At 48.4% G+C, this 11595-nt stretch overlaps 1 protein-coding gene across 1 annotated transcript in view; it reads left to right on the top strand.

The window, feature by feature from the left end:
- The first annotated feature begins 784 nt into the window (after positions 1-784).
- Positions 785-11595, top strand: part of SLC7A14 (solute carrier family 7 member 14) — a 16402-nt gene continuing 5591 nt past the window's right edge. Inside the window, exons 1-6 of the mRNA XM_017726866.1 lie at positions 785-1199; positions 6091-6327; positions 7086-7303; positions 9198-9344; positions 10316-10524; positions 11040-11595. Of these exons, the coding sequence (XP_017582355.1) occupies positions 896-1199; positions 6091-6327; positions 7086-7303; positions 9198-9344; positions 10316-10524; positions 11040-11595 (1671 nt within the window). The 5' untranslated portion in view covers positions 785-895. The remainder of the gene's footprint in view (positions 1200-6090; positions 6328-7085; positions 7304-9197; positions 9345-10315; positions 10525-11039) is intronic.

Here is an 11595-nt window from a genome sequence, read left to right as displayed (position 1 = left end):
CTAGTATCCCAGGTTGCTCCAAGCCCTGTCCAACCTGGCCTTGGACTCTTCCAGGGATGGAGCATCCACAGCTTCTCTGGGAACCCTGTGCCAGGGCCTCACCACCCTCACGGGGAAGAATTTCTTCCTCGTATCTAATCCAAATATTCTCTCTTTCATTTTGAAGCCATTCTCTCTTGTCCTGTCATTCCATGCCCTTGTCCAAATTCTCCAGCTCTCTTGGAGCTCCCTTTTGGTACTGGAAGGGACTCTGAGTGTCCCTGGAGCCTTCTTGTCTCCAATCTGAACAGCCTCCACTCTCTCAGTCTGCCTCCATGGGAAGTGTCCCACAGAATGCCCCTGCACACCCTGCCATAGCGATGCTGGGCTGACACACGGTGCCAGCAGGAGCATCTCTGCTGCTGGAACTGCAGTGCTGCCAGGCTTGGAGTCAGGCTCTGTCCCCACCAGTGCCCAGTGTGCCTCGGTGGCCACCAGCACCTTACAGTTACATGTAGGCATCATCACTTTTGGTAGCAATTAAGCCACATAATGAGAATCTGGAGGAAATCAGGTTCCTGCTGTTTGTAGTGCTGTAATGATGACTGAGGTTAAACCCGTGTGAACACAAAGGAGGGCAATGCATCGTCGTTGCACAAAACTGATGAGGGGAGGAGAAAGGAGATTTCTCCACAGCAGCAGCAGCATTGCTTAAAGCAAAGCTCTGCCAGCACTGGAGCCCAGCAAAAACCAACTTAGGGAGCCCTTTTGGCTCTTCCTTCTTTCTTTGCTGTTTTAGTCAAAAACTTTGCTTCTCTCTCTTGCAGGGCCGCCAGCACAGGATGGAGATGCAGCAGCAGCCCTGAGTGGGGGCTGCTGACACCGTCTGTGACCTGCCTTTGCCCAGCCCAGCACCATGAGTGGCTTCTTCTCACGGCTGGACCCGCGGCGGGTGCCCTGGGGGGCCGCGGGCCATGCCCTGCGCACCCGCGTCCTGCGTACCAAGCCCGTGGAGTCCATGCTGGAGGGCACCGCGGGTGCAGCCACCCAGGGCGCCCGGCTGGCCAAGGTCCTCACCACCCTCGACCTCATCTCCCTGGGCGTCGGGAGCTGCGTGGGCACTGGCATGTACGTGGTGTCCGGCCTGGTGGCCAAGGAGATGGCGGGGCCCGGGGTCATCGTGTCCTTCATCATCGCTGCTGTTGCTTCCATCTTGTCCGGTGAGTTTTACGTGGGATTTTGAGTAACCTGCCATGTCCTGCTTCCTCTCTGTTCATGGGGGGACACCTGCTCGGCACCACAAGCTACAAGGAGGTAGCACCTTCCCCACCAACTAAAAGCCATTTCCCACTGCTCTCACCCAGCTCATGGGGTGCACAGTCCTTCATTGCCCGAATATCAGACCAAACCTGGGAGCCAGCAGCCCAAGCACAATTATCCCGAATGGCTTCCCCAAGGATGGAGCCTGTGGGCAATATTTTTGAGACATTGGAAAGTTTTGCAGTGCATGTCCCAGGCCGAGAGCATGGCCAAGCCACAGCACTGGAGCGAGAGCTTGTGGGAAACTCAATTCCAACAGGAAGGGTATCGGTGGCTTGGGCAGCACCAGGGCCAGCTTCTTCTGTTGACATGGCTAACAGTTAAAAAATTCCTCAATTAGTTCTGGAGTTGATTTCATTGGCTCCTATTCATGCAGGGTCAGTCTTTGAATTTCCAAACAAAAAGAAAAAAAACAACAAACAAATGTGCAGGGAGAGAGAAATTACATATTTTAGTGAAAACACGGTGAATCCTATCTCCTCTGTAGGAACCCAGCTGAGCATATGGCTCGAGCTGCAGTTTCTACATGAAGCCAGTACTGCTGGCATTTGTCCTTTCCAGATCAGTGCTAACACGATGATGTGATGTTCCTGCTCTCTCTGCTCAGAGGACTTTGCGTGCTGTGTCAGTCTGGTATCCAGCTTTTGTCTGTGGCTTGGATAAGGAAACCTGAGCAAATGGCAAAGGGCTTTGATAGAAGACAGGAAGAGCCAACACAGCAAAGTGACCCAGCTCAGATTTTCAAAACTCTGGATTTTTGTAATGAGATGTGGAAGCACATCATGCTCTCTCCCTGGAGTTTGCAGTGCTACTCCATGGAGATCCCACCAAAGTGAGTGGGAGTTTGAACCCCTGATGTCTCTGCAGCCCAGAGGCACAACCCTGGCACAGCCCAGGGATGAGCCTCATGCTCTCTCCAAAGCCCACAACAAGAGCTGAGTGCTTGCAATAAGATCCAATGCTTATTTGAGTTCCCAACACAACAAATGAACCAAAATTCCTGTTTTTTAACCAAGGCAGTAGATAGCATCAATGTCTCTCCTTTCCCACTGCCTATTTTCTCTCCACTGCAAAGGTTTTGTTGGCTGTGATGCAAACCAAGAGCAAATGGAGTTTGGGTGGGTCTCTGCTAACAAAAACATACTGTTCTCCAAAAGGGGCTTTTTCACCCCAGACACAAGCCTTGCCCCGCACCAGGGGTCCTCCCGCCTTCGCCCACAGGAGCCTGCACTGCTTCCTGCTCCGCTTTCATCTCCCCTTGCTTTTGTAGCCCTGGGAAAGTGTTTTGTGAGGGATGCAGTGTTTTGATAGTCTCCTTGGCTGCTTCCTCACTTCATCGTTAATGCTGCTGTTGTTTGTAACAGCAACACTTTTTTGGCAAGTAAAACCAAGTAAGAATTCAGGAGCTGGACGGGCTGTTAGGCTCATTTGGGATGTGATTTCTTCTCTCGCATTGCTCCTGGTGTGCCAGGCACTGAGTTTGGGCAAGTGTGCATGGACAGATTTCAAGGAGCTTTCCCTTTGTCCACCACAAATCACTAAGTCAAATCCCACTGCTTGCAAAAGTGAGCCCAGAAGGGTTTTGGATTAAAAAAACCCAAAAACCAAAGGAACCAAAACCATCCAGAAAGTCATCTGGCTTCCCCTGGGAGACAGTCATTGGGAATCCCTGCCATTGGGAAGCCTTATTAAGCCTGGTTTCAGATAGGGACTTTTCCAATTCCATCTACTCAACAAATTCCACTTACACCTTCCATAGTTTTAAGCAACATGTACCCCCTCTTATGTACTTACAGACACACTATAATTGATTAAACTGATAAATTAAATCAGTCTCTTTTATTGTCTCACTAGAAGGCCTTTCATTCAGCTCCCAAGTAGAAATGCTTGCCCAGCTTCCCTCCACAAAGCCTCCAGTGCACCTCAGGCTCCTTCCATCAGCTGCAGCCGCCAGGATTCCCCACTTTCACCCCTGTTTATCTAAAACCCCTCCTTAGCAAAAATCAGCAGTTTGCATCTCTTCCAACCCCATCGCCCTCTCTGCAGCCTTTTCCATCAGCCATTTCTTGTTCCTTTGGTGTTCTCCTCTCCTAAAGCAATACAACCTTGTTCAGAGCATGGTGCCACACTCTTACCCAGTACAGGAGAAGGCTCAGGAACAGCTGGAATGCACGATGGAGCAGGGAGGAGCTGAGCACGTGCCTCAGGTGCTGCCTGGCTGTAGGATGAGGGGCTGCAGCTGCCTGGGTGAAGCTGGAGAGATGGGAGTCCTTGCTCCGTGGGAGCTTTCTTTATGGAGCTGCCTTTTATATATCAGCACATGGTGATCATGAAATGCAATGGACAGGCTCAGTGGCTTGATGAAAATAACATGCCTTCCTCAATAAGTTGGCTGCTCTTGGTTAATGAGGGATGCTCCCTCTGGATTTCTTGTGTGGTAGCGTGAATTATTTGGAGTTACCTCCAGAGTGGCTGAAAGGCCCCTCTCAGAAGGCTTTTTTCACCTGAAATAGCTCTCATTGTGCCAGTGCCCTGTGGGATGTCTCATGGTTCCCATGTAGCCTTGTGCCAAGTATCAGAGAGAGGGTCACCACCACGCCAGCACACCAAAAGCACCAGTTCCTCGTGCCACCAGTTGTGCTTCCCAGTGGCTGTTCTGTGGATGGGGTCTTGGAAGGGCCAGTGCCATGGACCAAACCACTCAGCTGTGTTTATATCCTGCTGATTAATGTTAATAACTGTATAATTACACCAGTGTAATGACTGTCCACAAGTGTAGCAGATATTCAAGGCAAAGAAATGACCCTCTGTAGAATGTTTGCTCTTTCAAAAAACCACCATGTTGGCTTGTTTTCTGCAGAAATTGCAAACACTCTTGATTGGGGGGAAGAAATGAAGTCTGTCTCCAGATTCAAACAGTTGTGACAGGAAGGATGTGCCCAGCCTCTCTCTGCAGTCCCAGAGCTGGGCTGGCTGTGCAGGAGCACTGGGAGAGCTGCGTCCCTCTGGATACAGGGGAACAAGGTGCTGAATAACTTGGGCTACCAAGCAGTAACTGTGTAACACAGTTTTATTTTGCAGTTAGATTGTAATAATAATAATAATAATAATAATAATGACAATACCAACAATAATAGTAAAAATAATACAGTGCAGATGCAGCAGAGATTAGTATACATTATATATATATGTGTGTGTGTGTGTGTGTGTAATACATGCTGATACCTAATGCTGATATTCACAACCTATTTCTGTACCCAATGCATGGTGAAAAACTGCTCTTCTGTTTTGGGATATTAGTAGAATAATCGAAACCTCAACCATTTTATACATATTCATCTCTGCTTTGGCATTATCGTTGTGTATCGATAACCATCCTCTTCAATCTTGTCGTTGGCTAAAATGAGAGCTGCCTACAAGAAAGAGTATATATTTTTAAGGCCATCAAAGAGAGAAACTAGATGCTTGTCCCCATCAGAGCAGCAGTTTCATAAATCATTCAGACCTGTAGTTATCTGTGAAGGCCGTACCTTTGCTGAGTGCATGCATTTTTCATCAGCTGTGAATAATGACTGTCGGTAGAGCTGGATGGATGATGGAAACGTCTTGTGGCTCCTGTTGGGCTGCTTTACAGAAATCAAGTTTTGAAGAGTCCCATTGCAAAGCAATCTTCATTCAAGTTAAGCAGTGAATGGAATATAAAAATCCTCCAGTACCAAGAAAAGAAGCACCACCAAATTCAGCTTAAGAGATTCAACAATTCTGTGTTTGTACTGTGTAAAAACTGCGCTAAAAGTAAGAGCAGCCGCCTCATAATGTTTTTATAAATTATTCATTCCCCTCTCTATACTAAACTGATTGCAAATTTGAAGCAATTATTATCTTCTAAATGGAGAATATCAGTTGATAGCTCAATAATTACTGCATGCTTACTCAACGGTAGTAACAGCCTTAACCAATTCACACATATGAACTTCACTGGGGTCTTTGGGGAAGGGGCTTAATCAGTGTTAAACTGATTAAGCAGGACCCTTCCAGCACTTGTCCTGAATAATATTTGGAGAATTTGAGACTGAGTACATCCATTCCTTTTAAATAAAAGCCAATGGTTGTTTTAATACATCAATGTGTCAGGGTCAGGTTTTTATTAAAAATTATCCTGACATAGTAAGTGCAGAAGTTCAGAAAGTACTAAAGTCTGCTGAATTCTCCTCCCAAACAGTTCCAGATAAATATTGCTTTTTGTTTTCCTTTTCTTCTTCTGCACAGTTAGTTTTGCAATTATTCTTTAGAAGACTTAAATACAATATTTTTTAAGTGTTAAAATAACTTATGTTCTCTATGTAAGATGTCTTCAAACTCCTCTTGTATGAACAAGAGCAGGGATGATCAGGACAGTGCTTGTGCCTGGATCTGCAGGGCAATAATGCAGGATGTGTGTTTGGAGATTGGAAGTTTGGGGCAGGGAGAGGTGTAGCCTTGTGTGAGCCCTTCTGTGGCATCTTCCTCTGGGATGACGCTGTGCAGGACTGGTCCAGGATCCCATGTAAACATCTGGCTGGTTTGAACTGTATCATCTCAAGAAGAAAAACCCATCACAACTTGATTTTAGTGGAAATTTTTCTGTTTTTTCAGCCAAGAAACTGGGGGGGGAGGGTCACCATGCGATGTCTCTGTGTTCCTGATGCTGACCACAGCCCTGACACCTCCCAGCACCTCCAGGCAGGCAGTTTTACATTTTCCATTTCCGAGCTGCGTTTTCCTTATGCCGCTTCCTATTTTTCCGAACAGGCGTTTGCTACGCTGAGTTTGGCGTGCGGGTGCCCAAGACCACAGGCTCTGCCTACACCTACAGCTACGTGACCGTGGGGGAGTTTGTGGCCTTCTTCATCGGCTGGAACCTCATCCTGGAGTACCTGATCGGGACGGCCGCGGGCGCCAGTGCCCTCAGCAGCATGTTCGACTCGCTGGCCAACCACACCATCAGCCGCTGGATGATCAACAGCGTCGGCACGCTGAACGGCCTGGGTGTGTCCGGCTGTGCAGAGATACCTCCATTAATTAGGGCCTGGAAAGTAATTGGAAGCTTGTCAGAAGTCAGACATGGATATTAGGCTTCATTCATTATTTACCACCTGTCTGGCTCTGGTACTTTTCCTCGGCAGCCTGGCGCACAGGCAGGATTTGAGGGGTTGGGATACACGGTACTCCGAGCCCCTTTGGGATGAGCTGGCATTTAGAATAAATGCACAGAAATAGTCGAATGTCAGAGGGTAAGGGCAGCACAGAAGCACGTCACCTGGTGCAAACACTCTGCTTGGTCCCCTTGGGGCACACACAGAATGCTGTTAGAGAGCACAAGCTGGTGTCTGCAGTACTGCCATGGACTGGGGGCTGTGGTGGTCCTGTATGACCAGCAGTTCCAGCAACAGTCCATGAACCCTACCAGTAAGTAAATTGTCCAGCTGTCCTGTACCCGTGTCATGAAAACTTTGTGGCTGATTGATTTTTAATGAGTACTTGGCAAATACATGTTATGCAAATTGGGACATGATCATTGGTTTGCTACTCTCCCAAAAGTCCAAACGGTGTCTTGAGACATCAAGATTTATCACCTTAATTAAACAGCTTTAGCTGAGGGAGGCATGGACCTCTGGAGAGTACCTTTGCAGTGAGATCAAAGAGTTCTGCAAACCTTCAAGGTCTGAAGAGTGTTTAAAATTGCCCCACAGAGTTCCTGGATATTCTCTGGATGGAGAGTAACACATCTCATTTCTCTCACTTAGGCAAAGGAGAGGAGTCGTACCCTGACCTTCTTGCTCTGGTCATTGCTGTCATTGTCACCATCATTGTGGCCATGGGGGTGAAGAACTCGGTGGGACTGAACAACGTGCTCAATGTCATTAACTTGGCAGTTTGGATCTTCATCATGATTGCTGGTCTGTTCTACATCAAAAGCGACAACTGGGCTGAAGGGCAATTCCTGCCGTTCGGATGGCCAGGGGTAAGTGCTGAGAGCACACAGGGACACACAGCACCTAAGTGCTGCCTCACACTCAACTTCGTTCATGGTGTGCACGCCCCACTTCTGCTGCACCCTCCAGAACCCAGCCCTGCTAAATCCACCTGTGCTTTGGCCAGGGACCTCCAAATACCTCGAGGGCAGGTTTGGATCCAGACCTGCTCTCTCCGCCAAACACAAAGAGTACTGCAATGCTTTGCCCTTATCTCCTAACTCCTCTTAGCATAAACCCAAAACTTTCCCAAAATGTCCTTCTGCAGAGCCAAACTCCACATGAAAGTATCCCCGAGGAAATGCCACTAATTGCCAGGCAATGGAGCAAAATGCTGTGGCTATCAGAGAGCTGGCTCAGCCTCTGCAGAGCGGGGAGATACTTTTGTTGGCTGGTTTTCAACAACAATGTTCTCAAGAATTTGTTTTGAGCACTTCATAATGCCACCAGTACTTATTTTATGGATGTTCCCTCAAAGCTTACTGAGAATTTGGACATATTTGGCTTTTTTAGCTTGCTTGCACTGGTTTTTATCCAAGGATGAATAGAGACTGAAAATATCTCAGCTGGCCTAAACCCAAGATAATTTCTCAGATTTACACTGCTCAACTCCATTGGGGTTTTGTGCAGAAAAATAAGCAAGAAACTAAAGTAAACCGAGAGTCTTGATTATTGAAAGGGTCCCAAACTGCTCTACAGTCCCTGCACCTTCCTTCAGTAAATCAATACCTCTCTGGCAGAGAACAACAGTGAGGAGAAGAGCACTGAGGCTCACTTGTGATCAGAGGTCATATTTACCTTTGGGTTGTGCTTGGCTTTTTATGCCATACAATGGGAGTGAAAAAGAGAAAATAGAAAGTACCTGTTTTGCTCCAATTCAACACACCAAATATTTCCTGGCAAAAAAAGATATCATTTTAAAAGATAGATGTATACCCAAAACACATCAAACCCAGTAGGGTGGTCTCATCCTTTTCAGCTGGTTCATTGTCTCACAAGTTGTTTGTAAAAGTAAATCCACCACTAAGCACGTGTTAGATCCCCATGAGCATAGGGGATACTTAAAAAGGATAATTACAGGCAGTCCCTGAAAGAGGTGAGTTTTACTGTGTGCACTATCACTGGACAGCTGGGATGACAGAGGTGTGATGGACAGGTGGCACCCAGCAAGCTACCAAGATCTATGCAAGGGTTTCACAGCTCCAGATCAGCTCACTCATAGCCAGGCAGTCTTTGCCCTGCTCCAGCGTTCCTCTCCTATAAATGTCCTCGCTAATATTGTATATTTTAAAAAATCACATAAAAAAAATAACCAAACAGTACAAATAATTCCTCATCCAAGTGCTCCAATGTGTGCTCCTAACCTGTCTGCAGCTTCCAAGCAAAACAGAGGTTGTTTGGGAAGCGGCTCACATCTGACGGCTGCTGCTCTCTCCTGCTTCCTCTGCGAGCTGATCTTGCTGCCACATGAGACATCTTGCTAAGGCAGAATGTGTAAACATGTTCCAGATCCCTACTAATAAAAATGGATTTGGGGTGGAGGAATGTGAAAGCAAACCTGAAACTGGTTGATTGTCTCCTCTGTCCCTGGCAGGATCTCTCAGCAGATTCAGACACTGCACAGGCGCAGGTTTGTAGGGTGAGCTGCAGATGCCTCCGGTGGCTCAGGGCACAGGTTGAAACCTTTTCCCCAGACCAGATCGGTGGGTTAGGGGTGCTCCCAGGATCAGTGCCCAGCTCCACGTGTGCACCCCCTGACCTGCTCACACTCATCCTTTAGCTCAGACAGGGCAGAGTTGGGCTGTTCCATTTTTGCTCAGCTCCCTCCCCCTGGCTGGGTGCTGGCCTCCCTCCTGGCACCCAGATGTTTGATCCTCCCTGTAGGTGCTCAAAGGGGCTGCGACCTGTTTCTATGCCTTCATTGGCTTCGACATCATTGCTACCACGGGAGAAGAGGCGAAGAATCCCAACACCTCCATCCCCTACGCCATCACAGCCTCGCTCGTTACGTGCTTGACAGCTTATGTGTCTGTAAGTAGTCCCTACACAGGTGTGAATGTACATAAATATGTATGAATGCATATAGATATATATTTATGTATCGTGAGTCCCTTCTGGGCGCCTGCACGGTGCCTGCCGAGGCTCCTCTCCGTTTGTTCCCAGGCTCCTGTCACCTGACGAGACCCCTCTGCCAGCTGCAGGGATGTGGTGGCAGACAGATTTTTTCTCATCCCCATCCACAGCTATTCTTGCACCCAGGAGAGCAGCAAAGAAGAAGGAGCAGCAGCATTGCAGCATCCTTTCTCTGTGTTTCTGGGAAAAGCAGCACTGCCTCTGCTGGAGATATGGGAGAGGATCCAAGTGAGAGGAAGGATAGGCAGGGATGGCTGTGTGAGATTCCACTGCACTGCACCCCAATAAAAGCATGTCTATGCTCAGAGATTTTCCCTGCAAAAAAGTAAAAATTAGTTATGAAGGAGAAAAAACACTCTTCTGACTATTTCAAAGAAACTCACCCACTGCCTCTCCTGAAGGGGAGTGGGCTTCTCATGAAAACAAATTCTTTGACTCAAATAGGGCCAGAGAGTTGCTCCAAGCAATGCGATGTAGATTTGGGGTCTGCAGCATTATTCCCACACAGGAATGCAGCCAAAGTGAGTGTTACTAACCCTGACAGTCCCACCAGCCTCACCAGTCACACCAGTCCCACTTGACTCCTGCATCACCACTGAAGCAAGGTTCAAGCATCCCCTTCTTGCCTTTGGATAGCAGAGACTAAGACCCCACAGTTTTCTGGATTAACCACCCTACAGCAAAGTGCAAACAGTCCTAACTCCAGCATTTTACATCCCCTCCACAAGGGACATAGGGATACAAGCCAAATCAGACCTGAAATTTCTTGGGTTTCCACTCTTGAGAAGCAGCCCTCACGCCCTGAAAGTCCCCAGCAGCCCCCAGTGCTGCTGCTGATACCCCTGTCCTGCTCCTCTCGCCTTCCCCAGGTGAGCATGATCCTCACACTGATGGTGCCCTATGATGCCATCGACACCGAGTCCCCGCTGATGGAAATGTTTGTGGTCCACGGCTTCTATGCAGCCAAATTCATCATTGCCATCGGGTCCGTGGCCGGCCTGACTGTCAGCTTGCTGGGCTCCCTCTTCCCAATGCCCAGAGTCATCTATGCCATGGCTGGTGATGGGCTGCTCTTCAGGTCAGTCATGCCTATGCTGGCATTCATTTTTGGCCTCTTGGGATCTGAGGGGAAATTGTGCTGGGGAGTTGAGGAGCCTGCAGGGAGCAATGGGCACGCACAGCCTCAGTGGGTGCAGAATGGGGTACAAGCCAAAGCAATATCCTGGGGGGAAAATATCAGGACCAGTCTACCCTACAGTTTCTCATTTGGTGCTGGTACCTAGAGGTTCTGATTACATGAGGATGAATGTTTAATTCAAGAGTTACTTGCAAAGGAGAGCAGTTTATTTGGATAAAATCTGGGTACTTATTTGCAAGTATCTGATCGCTCATTGCAGAGCTGGTCCGACCTAGATCTAACTCCAGAGTCAACCTCAGTGGTGTTGCCAGTCCCCAGCTGGAACTGAAGTTCCAAAAAGCAACAAGACCTGAAGGGACCCCTGAGTCTGTCCCCTGCAACTGGGGAAAGGTTATTGCAGCAGGGAACCTCTGAGATCTGTGATTTTAACTTTCTGTGACTGTTTTGCTCTCCAGGTTTTTGTCCCACGTCAGTTCTTACACGGAAACCCCTGTCGTGGCTTGTATCGTGTCCGGGTTCCTTGCAGCTCTGCTGTCCTTGCTGGTCAGCCTGCGGGACCTGATCGAAATGATGTCCATTGGCACCCTGCTTGCCTACACCCTGGTGTCCGTCTGCGTCCTGCTCCTCCGGTACCAGCCCGAGAGCGACATCGACGGCTTCGTCAAATTCCTCTCTGAGGAGCACACCAAGAAGAAGGAGGGCATCCTGGCCGACTGTGAGAAGGAAGCTTGCTCCCCCGGGAGCGAAGGAGAGGAGTTCTCTGGCCCACCGACCAACACTTGTGGTGCAAAAAATCTGCCGTCGCTAGGAGATAACGAGATGTTAATTGGGAAATCCGATAAATCCGCCTACAACGTGAATCACCCCAATTATGGCACTGTCGACATGACCTCGGGGATAGAGGCAGATGAGTCTGAGAACATCTATCTCATCAAGCTGAAGAAGCTGATCGGCCCTCGATACTACACGATGCGGATCCACCTCGGGCTGCCGGGTAAAATGGATCGTCCG

The sequence above is a fragment of the Corvus brachyrhynchos genome, unplaced genomic scaffold, assembly GCF_000691975.1.
Source record: "Corvus brachyrhynchos isolate BGI_N302 unplaced genomic scaffold, ASM69197v1 scaffold162, whole genome shotgun sequence".
Classification (NCBI taxonomy): Eukaryota; Metazoa; Chordata; class Aves; order Passeriformes; family Corvidae; genus Corvus; species Corvus brachyrhynchos.
Note: the sequence above shows the minus strand (reverse complement) of the source record. Positions and strands in the feature narration are given on the sequence as shown.